The sequence below is a fragment of the Phoenix dactylifera genome, chromosome 5 (assembly GCF_051530095.1).
Source record: "Phoenix dactylifera cultivar Ajwa chromosome 5, Ajwa_hap1_PhDact_Kaust_v1.1, whole genome shotgun sequence".
Classification (NCBI taxonomy): Eukaryota; Viridiplantae; Streptophyta; class Magnoliopsida; order Arecales; family Arecaceae; genus Phoenix; species Phoenix dactylifera.
Window position 1 is genome coordinate 31,354,278 of NC_143194.1, and position 18,035 is coordinate 31,372,312.

General features: G+C 40.6%; 2 protein-coding genes across 2 annotated transcripts; both read right to left on the reverse strand.

Moving 5' to 3' along the window:
• Positions 1-1,029: 1,029 nt before the first annotated feature.
• LOC103710900 (ras-related protein Rab7) lies at positions 1,030-9,244 on the reverse strand. Its single transcript, XM_088722364.1, has 7 exons — positions 9,024-9,244; positions 8,875-8,901; positions 8,660-8,759; positions 2,052-2,198; positions 1,879-1,959; positions 1,612-1,757; positions 1,030-1,331 (listed from the first exon to the last, which is right to left on the reverse strand). Exons 1-7 carry the CDS (start codon positions 9,074-9,076, stop codon positions 1,262-1,264), a joined length of 624 nt encoding a protein of 207 aa, XP_088578490.1. The 5' UTR covers positions 9,077-9,244; the 3' UTR covers positions 1,030-1,261.
• Positions 9,245-10,407: 1,163 nt separating this feature from the next.
• Positions 10,408-17,719, reverse strand: LOC103710931 (proline-rich receptor-like protein kinase PERK15). Its single transcript, XM_039129105.3, has 8 exons — positions 17,013-17,719; positions 15,636-16,193; positions 14,400-14,486; positions 14,198-14,268; positions 13,102-13,178; positions 12,379-12,526; positions 11,394-11,555; positions 10,408-10,905 (listed from the first exon to the last, which is right to left on the reverse strand). Exons 1-8 carry the CDS (start codon positions 17,590-17,592, stop codon positions 10,597-10,599), a joined length of 1,992 nt encoding a protein of 663 aa, XP_038985033.3. The 5' UTR covers positions 17,593-17,719; the 3' UTR covers positions 10,408-10,596.
• Between the last annotated feature and the right edge of the window lie 316 nt (positions 17,720-18,035).

Below are 18,035 nucleotides of genomic sequence, written 5' to 3' on the forward strand. Positions count from 1 at the left end.
CGGTACGGCAGACCTTGCTTTCAAATCTTCTATACTTGCTGTGGTGCTGCTGCCGTCTCCATACAAACGTGGAGGGAAGAACCTGACGCCTTTGAACCTGAAACATCGTTGTTACCATCACCTTAGAAGCTCCTTGAAGGACTTAAAAGGGAGAGCAGACAGTTCCACCATGTTTTAGAGACGGTAACCCATCGCTTAGGAAATGCCTCTTTTTGTTTTTTGGTGAAAAAAAAGGAGGGGAGGGGGAGGGACCAGCCCACCCGCGTAGCAGCCCCATTACTGAGCCCCCCTTCCACTAGGAAATGTTCGATACAGGTCGCAGGTTTCGCGTGCCTTCCCCGACCCGTGGGCTCACCCCACTGGGTTCACCGCCTCACGTGTGGGTACGTCACCCCAGTGCCACCTTGGTACAAGTGGAAGGAAAGCATAACCACCAATAAGCCAGCCGAGCGTGGGGCATCCGGTCCCCTAATTTAATCGACGCCCATGCGTTTCGAACCCGGGCAACTTGGGCGGAATTATCGCCCCCTTACCACCAGGCTACTACCTTGGTGGCAGGAAATGCCTCTTTGGACGCGCATCACAGCGCACAAATGCAACACGTGAATGCGGACAAAAATGTTAAGGAACCAGACAATACACTAGGGCACAATGGAGAAGCTTCTGAAAAACCCAAGTCTCAGCATTGCTGCCAAGACGGGATCGCCCAGGAAGTCCTTCCAAATAGAATTAAAAACGTGATCCCGATAAGAGGAAACTGGATCATTATTTCAACACCAATAACAACCAGCTCCTTAACAAAAGAACCTCTGCCTCGTGGTAGATCAGCTGGCAAGCCAAGAGACGACCTGCCGTCCCCAAAGAAGTTTCCTGGCAGGGATAAAATTACAAAATCAAAGCGAAACGGACATGCAGTAAATCACAGCTGCAAGACCCCCTTCAGGCATGAAGCAACAAATTGAAAGATATCACTGCGAAGGATTGTAGAATAGATGCTTAGAAACTACCGCATGGAACATCCTCAGAAAATAGCACAAATTCCTCGAGTCCTTAAATACAGAAACAAATGAATCCCACGGGAGAGGCGGAATGTTGATGAAGCAAATACATGGGGAAGAATAACCCATTAAGACCAACTAGTACCAATCCCCACGACACGACAGAGATTACAAGAAAGAGCAATGAGCTTTCATAGAATTATTATATGACATTTTGACTACAAATAAATTGGACGAATAAACTCCAGCTGCCTGTCATTTATCTAGCATTCGCAGCCTGATGATCGTTGCTGACGTCCACCACCCGCCACATCTATGGTCTCCGGAAGATATCTTCATTAGCAAAAGAAAGTCTCAGTCAATTCCTCTAACTTGAAAAAAATGGCGCAAAAGAAAACATTTTAAATTAGATACAGGATTGCTTGGATAAACTAAGAACTTCAACTGACCCTCCATATCACTGCAGAACAACCTGATTGCAATGAAAATACCTATGAAGATACTTTTCCAATCCAGTAAATAGGTATTTTTAAAATCAAACTTCAGGCCTAGGTTTGAAAAACTCTCACTTTCAAAGTCATATGTTAACTAGTCAGCCTACAGAGGTACTCACAGCTCTTCCTCTGGTTCATTCTTGAGGGCATTCTTGGCTATACACTCAAAAGCAGCATCCACATTAAATCCTTCTTTAGCAGATGTCTCAAAATAGGGGATGTTCCCTTTTGATGCACACCATGCCCTTGCTTTCTTCTCAGAAACCTGAGGAAGCCAGAGAGAAAAATAACTCCACCAAAATTAATATAAATATACCAAATACTTGGTAATGGAAATAATGATATTGATAATTGGCTATGACTATGGAAGAAGAAAACAATCTTACAACTCGGCTATTGCCACCATCAACATCTGTCTTGTTTCCCAGCACCACAAATGGGAAATTTTCTGGGTCGGACGGGCTAGCCTGCATGTCAGACAATCAACACAGAAGTAAACCAACTCTATTTTTTTTTTTTTGTATTACTTTGAAGCCATGTTGGATGAAAGGTCACTAACCTGAATCAAAAATTCTTCACGCCAATTGTTCAGGTTATCAAATGACTTCATGACGTTAACATCATACACAAGAACACAGCAATCAGCTCCACGGTAGAAGGCAACACCAAGACTCTGAAATCTTTCTTGCCCTGCAGTATCCCATATCTGGGGAATAAATGCAGCATCAAAATAATGAGCCAAAAGATAGGAGGTTATCCACCAATACATTTAGGGGTGAGATGAAAATGTAAATACAATTCTCTAAGAGACAATATAGGACTGAGGCCATAAAGACTAGACCATATGAACTTTTGATGGATACTCAAGCTCTTAGGGCCACAACCTCTGCCAACAATTTAATCCACAATGGCTACTGTCCATACTCCATGTTAAAAACAATTCTCTTGAATTGTTGTTTTTTTATATTGTGTAGTATATGCATTAAAAGCAATGTCTGTAATCTCGGTACGGGATACCATGCCAATATGTTATCGGTTGGATATTGCTATGAGTTGGTACAACATGGTATAAACCCTATACCGAACAGCTCTCGAACCATTTTTATCATGGTACCATCTGAAACTAGGCAGTGCAGGTCGGTATGCATCCTGGTTCACCTCAGTACGCCTCAGTATAAGACCCATACCAATCCAAATCGTGTTCTCATACTGGCTCCGACTTGGTACGATATGGTATGCCCCGAACTAGGCAATTCAGAAAAAATTAATAACATTTTCAAATTTTATCTAATCTACGTCTTTTCTCTCTAAACAAAATAGCTCCCAGTTTAGATTACGTCGTCAATCTCAAGGACATTTCAATCTAATAATCATGGTATCATCAAACCATCTATCCGATTTAAAGAATAGATCTCACCTTTAGTAAATTGCTTCATAAATCGATTTCATATCATCAAGCTAAGTATACACATCAGTTTCAACTTCCAATTACTTAATTCATGATTTCATATTCCTCAAACCAAACCGTAATCTGATGTGTCGGTGAGTATTTTAGAAAGTTCTTCATTCTAAATTTCTTTTGGGCCTATTTTGATCTTAAGCTGGACTTAAACACACTCCAACACTAAATTTTAAATCCTTAGCATATAAGTTGAACATCTTAGAGATTAGAAAAGCATACATTATGAATATCATAATGAACACCAAAAAAACATTCATTTGTTTACAACTATGACTCGTAAATGTGATATTGTAAATATTCCTTCTGAAAGCGATATTAAGATATACATTTTCATTCACATAAAACAAGACATTCCAATTAAATTTGTAGATTGGCTCAGCAAATAGAATAGTGAACGACCAACAAAAAAACACAAACTGAATTTCAACCAGATTCACAACCAGCAAGTCCCATCAATCGTGGTCAAGGATCTGTTTTATGGATTAAATTTTGCAAATCATCACTATATAGGACAACCACATCCTCATCACTAGAGGCACCTTTAACCACCAGCATTACTCCCATTCAAGTGTTTCTAGATCTACCCCAACACTTCTCAAGCCAGTCAGCCCAAATATTGAACTCTCTCTTTAAAAAGGCTACTTCAAGAGATCACAATACTTAGAAAATGATCAGTCGGTCCTTCGACATTGTACCTTGTCCATCCTAGCTTTTCCAGAGTTTTCCACGGTCATCTCCACCTTGATCTCCACCATATTATCACCACTGATAAGTTTTCAGATATCACTCTCTGAAGAATCCTTAATTATATATGTACCTAGTCTCACATCTTCATGTGTAAGACCCAATGTACGAAAAAGTAACTAATTCTTTCACTTCCCTCCTACAAGCCAAACTAATACAAATTCAATCCCCCCAACAAAAAACCAAAGAGGAAGAAGACAACAATGTCATAAATCCCAATAATATTTCTACAAAGAAGGTGATGCTGCAGCACCTTGAAAACATATTCGAGTTAGCCAGGTCTCTAGCAATGCAGAGTAAGAAAAATAAGAAACCAAATAATTTATATAAAATGTGTTCAATATAATAATATGGATTGTCACAACAATAAAAAAGGAATAAAAAGCAAATAAGCAAGTATAGGCACATACAATAGAATCCACCATCAACTATCTTTCTTAAGAAATGCCTTGATAGAAATACACCTATACACATGAAAGATGGATAAATAAATACAAGTGATGGGAGAAGAGGAACCAAAAATTTATTGTTTTCTAAGCTTCCAAATTTCTATTACAGCTGGTCCTTGTATCAAGGATTTAAGTGCCGGTCCCAGTGGACATGCCAGCACATGATTACATCACGCTGAAATAAAAAAAAATAATATTTCCCTTTTTAATTAAAAATATTAAAAAATCAGTGGATGCCATGAGAACTCATGCTGAGTATCGGAACAAGCCTGGCACGAGGCGGCACTTGAAACCTTGTTCTCTATTTTCCTTCTTTCATGATATCATATATGTATCTTTCTTTAGATGTAATACTGAATAATATCGGTCCTTCGGTATGGAGTTCTTAAATCATGCTAATATTGCCTATATGCTTTAGCATGTTCCCCTTGGGTTTGTAACTTATGGCGTGAGTTTTCAGGAAACAGGTAGTAAAATGGGAAGAAAGAGCTCTTCTTTGAAAGGGGAAAACTCAAGCATTCCATATCATTTGCGTAGTTGACCAATTATCTAAATTTAAGCAAGAACTCTTTTTTGTAACATTTTGAACCATAGAGGTGATTTGGGAAGTGTTTTTATCTTAACTATTTATAATAAGCTTCCATATGTCTGCTTTAGCTGGCCCTTCCTCGCATTAACATTGAAGTTCAACCCCTTTCCACCCTTTAGATACTCTTAGCGGGAAAGGAGCAAAAGCACCCTATTGTATAACTATTTAAAGAAAAAAAAGGAAGACATAATTAAGATCTGCTCCATTGGCCAAGATGGAGAAAATATCAAATGATATGAAACTCTGCTCCATTGGTAATTACTTATTATCCTTAGCATACAGATCAAAACAATATCTAAGGTTGACATGAACCACGAGCATCCAAACCATGACCTTAATCAGCATTAATATGACATCCTCATGGCCACATCATTTAGGTGTTTGGCAATTTTCCATTTTCTTTTAAAGTATTCTTGTTCATAAGCAACCATTAGATCTTTCCGCATCATTTTCTTTTCTTATTCAAATGGTTGTTTTCCACCTCCTTTTCTTCTGGGTAAGATGAAATAATTACATTGCCTTGATATAAATACAGCCAGTAGCATCAAAGTATACCACATCCCACAATGGTGGCAAAACTGATGCGGCTAAATCCCAAATTACTGAACTAGTGTGGTTGGCAATATATGAAGCAACCTAATTTGCTGTACTATCGGCCAACCTGTATACATGAATTGCTCTAAATGATCGTGACATGGACATCAATGTCCTTAAATCAGCCAGTACTGGGCGAGTCACCATAGAAGGTAACTCCCTCTGAAATCAAACTGATCACCATTTTAGAATCCCCTTCCGGCACAACATTAGAGGCCCGAAGAATAGTGATTGCATAAATCAGGCCTTCCAGGCTCCTCTCAACTTCGCAAAGGGGTACTATGATGTCATAAAGGTGAAATCCTACAGCTGCCATCGAGCTCGATCCTTGATTGCGGATGACAAATCTTGCTCGTCCCTTTGAACCACCATCCACTGTGCTGACGTCGAAGTTAAAATAAATCATGCTGGAAACCATAAGGACTGCTGTATGGCAGCCTTAGTTTTCCCTAGCTGTCAAAGACCAAGCAACATGAGCATAGATATAATCGGATGCCTGCATTGGGCTTCACGAAGTCAGAAGGGGACTCCGATCCTTCCCCTCCATGACACAGCTATTCCTAGATAACCAAATATGATAAAGGACATAGTAGGTAGTGATCACCTTTTCAACCTCCTTGCTAATCACTAATAGAGATAGACTCCTTCAAGTATCAAAAAAGCCCATCCAAAGACATAGCAATTGTTCCCATCCTTTTTTTTTCTTTTTGCTAAAAGAAAAGGGGAGGGGGGAGGAAGGGACGAGCCCACCCCCGCGTAGCAACCCCCACTGGGCCCCCACCCCGGCAGAAGAATGTTCGATGCGGGCAGAAATGACAGTGTGTTGAGCACCCCGGCCGGTTTTACTCATACCCTCCCCACCCATGGGCCCGGCACGGATCCCCCTCAGGGCTCCGGCATGAACCTACCGTGTGAGTACGTCACACCTAGCACCATCAAGGCTACCAGCGAACCAGTAGCCCTTCCAAACCTCGTGTCCAAGCAGGAAGCATCCCGTCTCCACAATTTAATCGACGCCCGTGCGTTTCGAACTCGGAACTACTTGGTTGGAAGTAAGGCTCCGTTCTCGTAAGGCCCCACCTCCTTCACTGTATCACTTTCTATGCTTAGTTCTTATTTCAATAAACCCCCTCCAATCAAACAAGGATTACTAACAAAGCATATCTAGTATAGTTCAACCACTCAAGGACCGAGAAGCTAAATTGCCAAAAGATCCTCCTTCACAACCGACCATTACAGTTCCGAAAGGCCAAAGGTGGATACCCAGATATCAGCTTAGTAGTAAAGCTAAACATTATATCTCGAATCCTATCACTTCTTAACCTTAATGAAAAATCGGTATATGCAAAATTCTAAGGTCCTCCCCCCTTCCTAAAGCCATGAGAGTTGGACAGAAAGACATCCTCATAGACTATATTGAGGAGTAAGAAAAGGGCTTCCATGACAATGAGATCCTTCTGCTACACATTTTCAGCATCGCATACCACGTTCTTAATTCTCAATCAAATTTTCTTTATCATCCTAGAGATGCAAGTACTTCATTCTTTTTCCCTTGATAGGGGATAAGCTGAGAGAGAGAGAGAGAGAGCTGATTGGGCCTTCTAGAAAATGTCGCGCTTAATTATCAAAAGCTATTCACTTCAAATTTCTCCATCAGTTTGAATTTTTTTTATCCATCGTATCGACTAAGAATTTCTTGGATAGAAGTATGGGACATGCCGATCAAATCTTCATTGTGTATCAACTATATCGTAAATAGATGACATGAATCATGATAGTTGCATAAAAAAACAACTCAAAAATCAATCAAACACAAGCCTTCAATTTTTCAAAGAGAAAGAAAAGAGAAATTATGTCTAGTTTTATCCATGTAAACACAAACTATGCAACAAAGGACAACAAAGTTATTTCCAACCACAAGAACATAGGTACATTCTACTCACACTACCGGATAGGTAAACTATCAAAAGCCACAAGATAGGAATAGTAGACATTTGTAGAACCAGTAGCAGTTTGACCTACAAAAAACTAAACTAGTGCAGCACTAGGCAGGTAATCCGAGCTGCTAGTACTTTGCCTCATGCTTTTCCCATTAAATTATTCATTGTAAATGCTTTAGTCTTCAAGAATTCCTTTCAGATGCCAAGAGTAAATGGATCTTCATGAAGTTGTATGATTTCACAGCATTCCTTTCTTCAACCAACAAATTACTAAAAACCAACCTTTGAGGATAAAATGTGGATGATCTCTTCTGGCAAGTTCCTTAAATGGCTCTTTGAACTAAAAAGGCATTGCCTTTGTATTTCTATAAAATGTCAAATCCCTCTAATTCCTAGCCAAGGAACATGCAGTCCATCACTATATACTTGGCACTTAGACAACAAAATGAGTTCTAAATCTTCTAGAAGAATAGGGTAAGAAAAGGTAAGAGAAATTATATTACCTCACAATATTTTGGCCTTCTGCATATATACTAGAAAAGATGCGTGCCATCTATATAAAGTTGGCTCTGTCCTCCTTCATTAGGCATGTGTTCAGTGTAGCTTCAAATAAGTCCTTCTATGACTCTTAACGCTAAAAAAAGTCATTGACGATGACTTGGCACTAATGAAATAATTAACTTTGTGTTCTTAATAAGAAAATAATGAACATTATTTTTTTAAGTCTCATTCCATCCCTTTTATTGGCATATCATTGTCAAAAAAATGATTTGATTAACCAGAGACTAATTTCCACAGCACTTTCTTCAACAAAACAGCAATGAACATAGCAGTACAGGATGGTGTCTCTCCTTTCTTTTGAACAACACATTTCTCCCTACAACTAAATTTTGCATAAGATAACAAAAATAATCAGGCCTAATGACAGGTAAAAATTGTTGCTCACAGGTGCTTTGCCAAGACAAGCATAGCCTGCATATACAGCATATATCATAAAGCGATGGTAGAATCAGCCCAAAGTATGAAAAAATGTTTGAACAAAAAAGGCTAGGCTAAAGTTGTGCTAAATCATTTAGTACATTCGTTTGTTGCAGATATAATCCAAGAAACAATGAATCTGTTGCATGAAAAGGAAATTTCTGGAACTCCTAAAACATCTATTATCAATACCCATAAAACATATGCCAGGCACCTATCATAAATCCATGTAAATAATCTAACTTGCAATCTTATGATTCCATGCCAAATCCCATATTGCAAAGACGGATTCAGTGGCTGAAATTAGTGGAGTAGCATAGCAGCTTTTTGGTGAGGGAAGAGGACAAAGAAAAGTATCAAATTTGATAGGACAAAAGAAACTGAAACGACCCTTAGCATGCCAAAACTCACCTGTAATGTGAATAGCCTGTCCTCAAACTGGACTTCTTTTGTCAAAAAATCAGCTCCAATAGTCGCTTTATACTGAGTACTAAACTTCTTGTTCACATACCTAAAAGGTTATCATAAGAACCAAATCACCCATCGCAACACCGAAGATACATCAAAGAAACAGATACTTCTTCAATAATTAAGAAGTCAAAGAAGTTTAAAGTATTCGAGATTACTGATTCATCAGAGACGTCTTCCCAACCCTACCGAAATTTACAGAAACAAATCCGAATCAAGAATTAGCAAAGGCAAAGATAAACCAAAAACGAAGAAAGAAGGATAAAATGAACTCGAATCGAGAGAAAGATCGGAGGACGGAGCTCACCCGCTGTCTCCGAGGATGATAACTTTGAGAAGCATTCGCCTTCGGGACGCCATGGATTCGAACTGAAACCAACCGAGGGAGGGCGATTCGAAGGCTTGGAGCCCTAACGAACTACGGTTTCTTTCCCCACCGGCCCGCGAGATCGACCCCTGGAAAAATTCCCCAAAATCGAGAAAGAAGGGCAGCGGAGAGGGGATTTTCTTTTTCTATCTTTGGTGGTGGAAAAATACGCCCGATAAAACTTATTAATTAAAGAAAAGAAATTTCGGACCTTAGTCTTAACACAGATCAGCAGGACGGCTTCTAAAATGCCACCTGATTTTGCGAAAATTACCAATCAACCAGAATTTGGTTGTTGTGAGAGGTAGGTAGACGAGACATGGTTGAATCCCGGACCGTAAGTCCGGTCTAGATGTCCCGGCCCACGGGCCATGGTAATTTGCCTCCACGATTTTCTATTGTTCACGCCACTAATTCTTTCCTCTCCCTACCAACCTCATCCATTTTTATCCAAAGCAATGTCTCCCTTATATGCACTACATTTCAACCATCAAATCAATATAAAGGGCAATTTTATGGAGTACTATTTTGATTTTTAAGTCAAGAATTTGCTTATACTTTTAAAGATATGGAGTTCCAATTGCATCCAACGTAATAACAGTTGATTTCCAATTAGCTCTATCTACTAGGGGTACACGCAAGTCAAAATGATAATGCTGTACCAAAATGCTTGCATAACGCTGCACCCTCATTCATGAATAATGAGTTATTTCAAAGTTGTTCTACTGACTGAATTGTCTCCTTTATTGCTCATCACTCCAGTAGATTCATATGGGGAAATCAAGACCTCGGTCTGCTTTAGCCCTTACGTGGGCTCCTATTTTCTGATGTTACTGGCTGCATTCACACCTATTGCTTGAGCCACTGTGGTACAAAAATAATAATAATAATAATAATAATGTTGTATCAAAATGAATGCATGACCTCGAGATATCCCCCATGCACGAACGTATTTTCCCGCTCACCACCGGCAGCTGTGCTGTCCAAATGAGTAGTTTTAGAGGCATATTCATATGAAGTTATCCCAATAGGAATGTGCATATGGATCTTATATTCTAGTTGCGAGCAGAGAGAGCCTACCACCTTTGATAGTTGTCGTATTGTAGTCGGTTCTAAAGGGTCGACAAAACCTTAAGAATGTAAACCACCAAAAGAATGAAGCTGCATTCATTGTTTTATCACGATTGGCTAAAATACTTCAAAATCAAAAAAACCAGCAGCCTATCCAGCCACGCTAGTAGCTTTTTAGCATTCACAATTAATGCCTCTTCAAAACACACATCCAAGACACAGTCCAGATGGAACCCCGGAAACAATTAAAATATATGAAAGAATCAGTTAGCTCTTCATTATTTCTGCAACTGTGAAAAGCATACATATATGAAGACAGCTTTAAAATATTTCCGAAACCTATTGTCCACTCGCTCATGTTGCTGCCTTTTCAAATCAAGAGTCAGCAATAAAGTATGAAAGTAAGGTGAGACTTTACAATTAATCGAACAGTCGGAAGTTTTCACAAGCTACCATTGAAACCATAGTTTTCTTTGTTCCTCTTCCCCATCTCCATTTCCCGTGTACGTTGGCCTTCACTGCTCGATGCTGATGGGTTCTGACCATATTCACTGGTCGGTGCACTGAATTCACTGCTGGCATAGTCTTGAGTTGCTGCCATTGCCATTTTCCTGAACTTCTTCATGTCATTGTTATACTGGCCAGAATCATAATCAGAGCTCCCATATGAACCGAAAAACCTGCTGTGTCCTGGTCTAACGCCTTCATTCAGATCCTCAAGAGATACATCTCCTTCCAAGGCCCGAACAACCTGTCGAGTAATCGCAAGATACTGTAAATAACAAGCCAGAGTAGAAACACAAGCAAGCGTCTGATCATCTGAACAAAGAAGGTAATGTGATTTGTCTGACTTGTCAAGATTAAAGCTCAAGAATCAAATGATAATTCAAAATTCCAAAACAAAACATAACAATTTGAACTGAATTTTCTTAGCACAAATTTGAGTTCAGTAGATGTACACCTTAGGAAGCCCAAGGACATTTTCTGGAGTTACATAAGATATAGCTAACAACGAACACAAAACTTAGCAAATATTGACCCAGTCAGAATCCATTCATTTACCAGCATTGAGGAATAAGAAGAAAGTAATACTGGAGGCAGAAAAACTCACTTCAGATAAATGAATCACTTAGAGAATGCAAATGCCTCTAAAAACAAAAAAGTGTACTTCAAGGAGAAATTGTACGCTTGATTACTATGATTAATATATGCTAGAGAGTGAGAGAGAGGGAACAATACCTGACTCATCCGTGGTCGTCGCCTTGCTGAGTGGCGTACACAGGCAGCAGCACACGCAATCATGCGTGCCATCTCATTAGGATTGTAGTTATTTCCCAATCGTGGATCAATGAGGGAATCATAGTTCCCATCCTCAAGAGCCTGAGAAAGCAAAGGTCTTGCCTGCAGTAGCAAAAAAACGAACTCCATAAATTTAATGTGTAACCAGATAAAAGGTGGAAAAAGGTATGCAGAGCAGTGACATGATGTCCTAATTTTGGATGGAGGGATAGCATTACAAGTAGAAGCAACGATCGCCAAACTAACCAGAACCGGGTGATCGGCCCGTACAAAAACAAACTGACACTAAGTCAGGATGGTGCAGCAATGTGGGTTGGTTTGGGTTATAAACCCCCCCCACCCCCAACAGTTAGAACGATTGAATGTTCGAGAGCCTTTGAGGGCTCTCTCACTTGCTCTATATATCGGATGCTCACTTGCACTATCTCTCTCTCTTCCCCCTTCTAGATGTCGCAACCCTATCGACCACCCTCGAGGTAAGCCTCATCCCCTCCCCCTCTCTCTCCGTCAGACATCGATGCCACGACACCATTGGCTACCCTCAAGGTAAGCCTCCCCTTCTCTCTCTCCCTCCTCTCTCTCTCTTTCTCTCTCTCTTCCTCCCTCTACTTATCTCTCTCACCCTCCCCATGGTTCGATATGCCTTAGCTTGGTATGGTAATGTACTGACTGTACTGAACCGGTCACCGACAGGTACAAGCTCCAGCAGACTTTGAGTATAGGGTTTACATGCAAATAAATAAAAAGATAAAGTTGCAAGAGAAGCAACCTGCTTCGCAATCTTTTAAAATATATAGTATTGAAATTCTATTGGCATGCATGCCTTCCCAATTATTAAAAAATGTCACCAAAAAAAAAGAAAGATTAAATTAACTCTTAAGACCTATAAAACCAAAAGCCACATAAGCATATTCAAGACACTGACCCAGTCAACCAAGCTATCATCCATGAAAGATTGGCTTGTATCAACCGGTCGGTGTCCGGTGATTAGCTCAAGAAGCATGATTCCAAAGGAAAAGACATCTGATCGATCTGTGAGCTTGCCTGAAGATGCATATTCTGGTGCCAAATACCTGCATGCAAAGAACAAGCAGCAAGTTAAACCAAAAGGAAGCGATGCCAGAAAGCACACAAGGGGCTAGCATATGCTGCTGAACAGCAGATAGTCAAATCTCCTAACTCACTACAAGCTGAACAAACCACAAGGGCAGCTCAGTGCACAAGGCTGCTGCCATTGTGAATCGGACGTACACAGCCTTATCCCCCATGTGAAGATGCTATTTTCATGTTTCGAATGTGTGACCTTTAAGTCACAATGGAATTACCTGACCATTGCGCCAAGGCATGCCCTCAAATTGAACAAACCATATAGTTTTTAAACCAGTAGGCATTTTAATGAATTGACTAAAATGTTTTAGCGACAGAAATCAGCAAGCACCAAACACGAAAGAAATTCTAGCTGATTAAGACTCTAAATCTCTAAATACAAATGAATGATTTGATGTGAATGTCAAACATAGCACAAAAGCTTTCCCATGGACTAAATACTTGAGTCTTCAGGAAAAATTGCATGGACACATGCAAAGCAATCTAAACATCATGTACAGGCACAACACAGATCAAGCTGACGAGGTGACAATGAACTTACCCAAAAGTTCCCATGACTCTAGTAGAAACATGGGTGTTGTTATCGGAAGTAATCCTTGCAAGTCCAAAATCTGCAACCTGCAAGCAGTCTCCAATTTTTTTAAACTCAAACGAACAATTGAAGAACAAGTTGAAAAAATAATCTTTCTTACTGACTAGTTTTGTTGATTAGTAAAATGACTTTGAGTAATAAAAGCTTGATTTATTTTCTTAAATTAAGAGCAAACCTAGAAAGAACTTAAGAGAAAGCCAAGGCGCCAACTAAATTCTGATGAAAATTCACCTCAATTAATGGTCTCAAGCAATGCACCCAGATACATCATTATGTTTCAGCATCAATCATAAGTATATCTATTTACTGCTTGAAAGATGCACATGATTGAAAGAGTGCTCAAAACTAGGTCTCAAGCTTAAAAGAATAGAAGATGGAACATAGCTTTATGTGTTTGATTAGTCATGGGTTTCCACAACTGGATATTTACACAGAAAAAGTTTTTCTATACATGCTTCTTAATAAATCTAGTTATTTCCGCAACATAGAACAGAGACATTATCATGTTTGCTAGATGCTTATCTAAAATAAATAGATGGGCACAGTTTGACTCTTTCCTCCATAATACCATGCCTGATTTTTTTTTTATTTTCTAATGAACATAAAAGTCGGCCTAGGATAAAATATGTTTGTGCAGTTACCCACAGGCCCAACAAATGGCTGGTCCACGCGGCCTGTTAGAAAATCCTTGCCTTGATTTGATCTTCGGGCATAGGCAGGTCAACCACATCATAAATCAAAGGATCAATCATCTCCGGTCAAACCAGGCTCAAGTGATTGGTCTGTTCTGGTTACGAACATTATTACCAGGAAAGCATTTGGAAGAAAAAAAAAAGATATCCCCTTTCCCTACATCTCCCTTTGTTACCTAGCTCTAACAGTATTCTAGAGAATCATTTTTCTATAAAAACAATATGGCCTATAAGGAAAATATGAGCCAATTGTAAATACAGAAACATTAACCTTCAAGAGCAATTATGCATGTAAGAATGAAAGATCTGGTTCAACGATAAGCCAATTATGCAATAATAGAAGCACATCCTACCTTTGCCTCAAATTTATAATCAAGAAGAATATTGGCCGCCTTAATGTCACGGTGAATGATCTTAGGATAGCCTGAAGATAAAAATAATCTCTAATAAGGACATGGATAATAACGAAGAGGAGAAACTTGCCTACCAAATTATAGTGTGCAAACTTCATCGAATTTGAAATTTTATGAGTAACAACGAACAAGAGACACTCACAATCCTCGTGAAGATAAGCCAATCCCTTTGCAGAACCCAATGCAATTTTTAATCTCGTGGCCCAATCCATTGTTGGTCGACCCTTCCCTGTAAAACAAAAACAAAAAACACCATTTGTTAGAAGAAAATGTCTAAATAGTAAAACTGATTCATCAAAGAGTAAAATAGGTGTTTGATGGAATATGTAAAAAGTGGACATCCAAAATTGTATTGAATAGTGAATGAATGACAGGGCGAAAAAGAGTGTCTGACACATTCACAGATGACAGGCCAACAGCAATGGATAAATCATACAATAATGGTTGTAAGATTTGGATAACTTTGATTCAAGATGACATACAAGTCATTTTCATACCAATATATCTCCTAATTAACTTCAATACATTGTTGATCGTGATTCACATTTGAAACATATCCATGAAGCAAGCTCATTACGTACAATGTTTGGAGATCTGTTTTTACCATTGACAACATTTTAATGAACACGACAAGCTCTCTTCTTTCTCTTTGGCTAAACAAAATCCATAGAACAAAACCCAAATGGGACACTATAATAACCATTCTACATAAATATAATACCACAAATCCTCTTAATTACTTTCATTCCAGTGAACATCATGGTTTAGGCTTATCAAATGTAAAATAGTTGATTTCTTGATCAGCATAACAAAGATAGTTAATAAAGAGATGTAAAAGGACATAGAATTAAGGAGATATAAGAGTAGATGTCATTGTAAAGTGATCTGGAGAAAGGATGCAAGAGACCCAAGATTATCAAGAGTCCTAGATAAACATTAGGGATAATTTACCGCATGCTAATAAAAATTAGTTCATACTGCAAAACATGTCGGTAGTCCATCCTCTAGATCTCTCAAACGAACTTCTTTGAACACATGCCTGCACTACACCGCAATAGTAGAGGGCAACCTAGCCCACAAGGGTAAGACTTCTTTACTTAAATTTATATCTCAGACAAACATTCCAATGTATCTTAAGCACCCATTGCTGGCTCCGAATTGATAATGTGATGCTTTTTGGTTGCTACTTATTCCAGAAAACTGTTCAACAGGGGGAATAGGAAAATAAAGAAAAATGTGCAGGTAAATGGTTTACCATGCAAATGGAACTCCAATGTATTGTTTTTGCTACTTATTCAAGGAAATTGTTCAAACGAGGCAATAAGAAAACAAATAAAGAAAAATGTTCAGGTAAAAAACCAAAGTTATAGAGGTTTACCATGCAAATGGAACTCCAATGTATTGTTAGGAACAAATTCATAAACAAGCAACCTCTTGCCTCCAGCAATACAGTATCCAACCAGTGAAACCAGATGTTTGTGATGCACACGACTGATAATTTCAACCTCTGCCTGGAATTCACGCTCACCCTGTCCACTCCCAGATTTCAATTGTTTGACTGCAACTTCTTTACCATTCGGAAATATTCCTCTGTGCACATATCCAAAACCACCCTGCCCAAGGAGATTAGCATCAGAGAACCCATCTGTTGCCATTGCCAATTCTTCATATGTGAAGGTGCTCTTTGAGAAGCCAAGAGCGACACCAGGCGATGGTGGCGGCAATGGATGCTCGGACCCAGAATAATTTGATGCAGAACCTCCACTGCTGCTTATCATAGGTGGAGGTGGTGGAGGTGGAAAATTGCTTGGTGCATGTGGAGGACGTGAAGCATGCGGTGGTGGAGGGGAAGGATGTGGAGGAATTTTGACAGCATACTCTGCCGGTGGGGGAGCATTGTGCTGCCAATTCTGGGGCCAATCACCATATGTATCATCTGGCAAGCCATTAAAGTGGATAAAAAATTGAACATCAAATCAAAATCCAGCAATGGTGATAAAAGGCAGGAGCAATTTCACGATAGGACAGATGCATAAAAAAGGTCAGCTGAAAAAAAGAGCAGGTTTTTCAAAAGCAAGAATATCACAAATTCAAATATCCAGAAATATTCAATATACACGTTTCCGGCACACCAGTTCTCACAGAGTCTGGTTCGAGGCGGGGAAAGCTCAAGTTGAGCCATTCTTGTTAGGACTTGATGAAAATGTTCGAATGTTTCTAATTAATATGTGATGTAGTGATCCAAGTAGAGTATATTTCGAGGTATAGCTGATACAGAACCCTAGTTGCAAAGCATCTGACAGAAAACTCCCAACCTATCAGGCGCCTATATTTTGAATCTTCCCTGAAATGTGTACAAATTAAAGATCCATTTTTGTCCGATTGCTCACCAATGGCAATGAGAAAACCATCCATACCCCACCATTCCAACCCCATCTTAAACATTAGCATTTCGTGATAGATAGATAAATAGATCGGAAAAGCAGACGATCCAGCAACAAACAAATTGCAGTTCTTTGACCCCCAAAAGGAGAAAAAACCAAAAAAAAATTCCAAAAAAATTATAGTCCACAGGATTTTCCAAAAATCGGTTCTTGAAAAGAATAAAATATCCCAAAACCCTAGTCCTAACGACCAGACATCGCATTCGCCTCAAGAGATGGACCAATGCGAAATAAAACAGAATAAAGCGGGGAAAACGATTTCTTTTTTTTTCTTTTCTTTTTTTGTTTTCCAGAGGAAAATCGGATCAAACCTTTCCGTGGCGGCGTCGGCGGCGGAGGATCGCCGTAGTGGTGAGGCCGAGGACGGCGCTTCTTCTTCAAGCAGCAGACACAGAGAACGCTCAGTAGCAGAAGAACAACCACTGCGCCCGCAGACAACCCCACGACGAGCACGGTCGACGGGGAGCCGTTGGTCGAGGGCGGGGAGGAGGAAGGAGGAGTGTTCCTGGAGGGCGTAGGAGGAGTGTTCCTGGAGGGCGTAGAAGGAGAGGAAGGCGGCGGCGGTGGCGACTTCGACGGGATCGCCGGGGACGGAGGGGAGGGTCCCTGCGAGCTGGGCGGAGGGGGCGGGGTGGAGGGGGCGGCGGGGGAGGGGGGAGGGGTGGAAGAGGGGGGAGAGGGAGTGGGGACGGAGGCGGGGGGAGGGGAGGAGGAAGGCGGGGAGGGGGGTGAGGTGGAGGGAGGAGGGGAGGTGGAGGGAGGAGGGGAGGTGGAGTTGTTGGACGGCGGAGGGGCGGAGGGGGTCGCCGGCGGGGGGGCGGACGCTGGGGCCGGAGGGGAGGGGGGGGACGTGGGCGCCGGGGCGGCGCCAGGGGAAGGCGAGGAAGACATCGGCACGGTTTCCGGCGGCCTGCTTTCCTCTCTCTACTCTTTTTATATTTTAACGTACGCTGGCCTCCGTGATATTTTTGGTTCGTTTCGCTCCGTTTTTTACGGGAGCAGTAGGGTAAGTAGGGAACGCGATTAGCATAATGTTAGCGGATTGAAGATTGGGGGAAGATGGAATCGCTTTCAGACTGTGGGAGGAGGAGAGCAGGGCAAGTGCCAGCCTGGACCGAGGTGTCAACGCGGTCCGCCCACGTTTTTGAGTCAATCTCTCTCTCTCTCTCTCTCTCTCTCCCCCACCAAAGCTGGAGCTACAAATCCTCACCTTGTATTCTATATGTAGTCACGGACTGGATCAACGAAAGACACAAACTTCTAATGGCAACTACAGCCTGCCTCTGATAGAAAGGTTATTGGCCCAAAAAGAAACAGAGAACATAGCCTGCCTC

Bases quoted from the DNA above. Each gene is read 5' to 3' on its own strand.
- LOC103710900 (XM_088722364.1), bottom strand. From the start codon at position 9,076: ATGGCGTCCCGAAGGCGAATGCTTCTCAAAGTTATCATCCTCGGAGAC. The intron at 8,760-8,874 runs GTAATCTCGAAT...ATAACCTTTTAG, and splicing joins AAGACGTCTCTGATGAATCA to GTATGTGAACAAGAAGTTTA. The intron at 2,199-8,659 runs GTGAGTTTTGGC...TTTATTCCCCAG, and splicing joins ACAGGCTATTCACATTACAG to ATATGGGATACTGCAGGGCA.
- LOC103710931 (XM_039129105.3), bottom strand. From the start codon at position 17,592: ATGTCTTCCTCGCCTTCCCCTGGCGCCGCCCCGGCGCCCACGTCCCCC. The intron at 16,194-17,012 runs GTTTGATCCGAT...ATGGCTTGCCAG, and splicing joins GCCGACGCCGCCACGGAAAG to ATGATACATATGGTGATTGG. The intron at 12,527-13,101 runs GTAAGTTCATTG...CTTTGCATGCAG, and splicing joins AGAGTCATGGGAACTTTTGG to GTATTTGGCACCAGAATATG.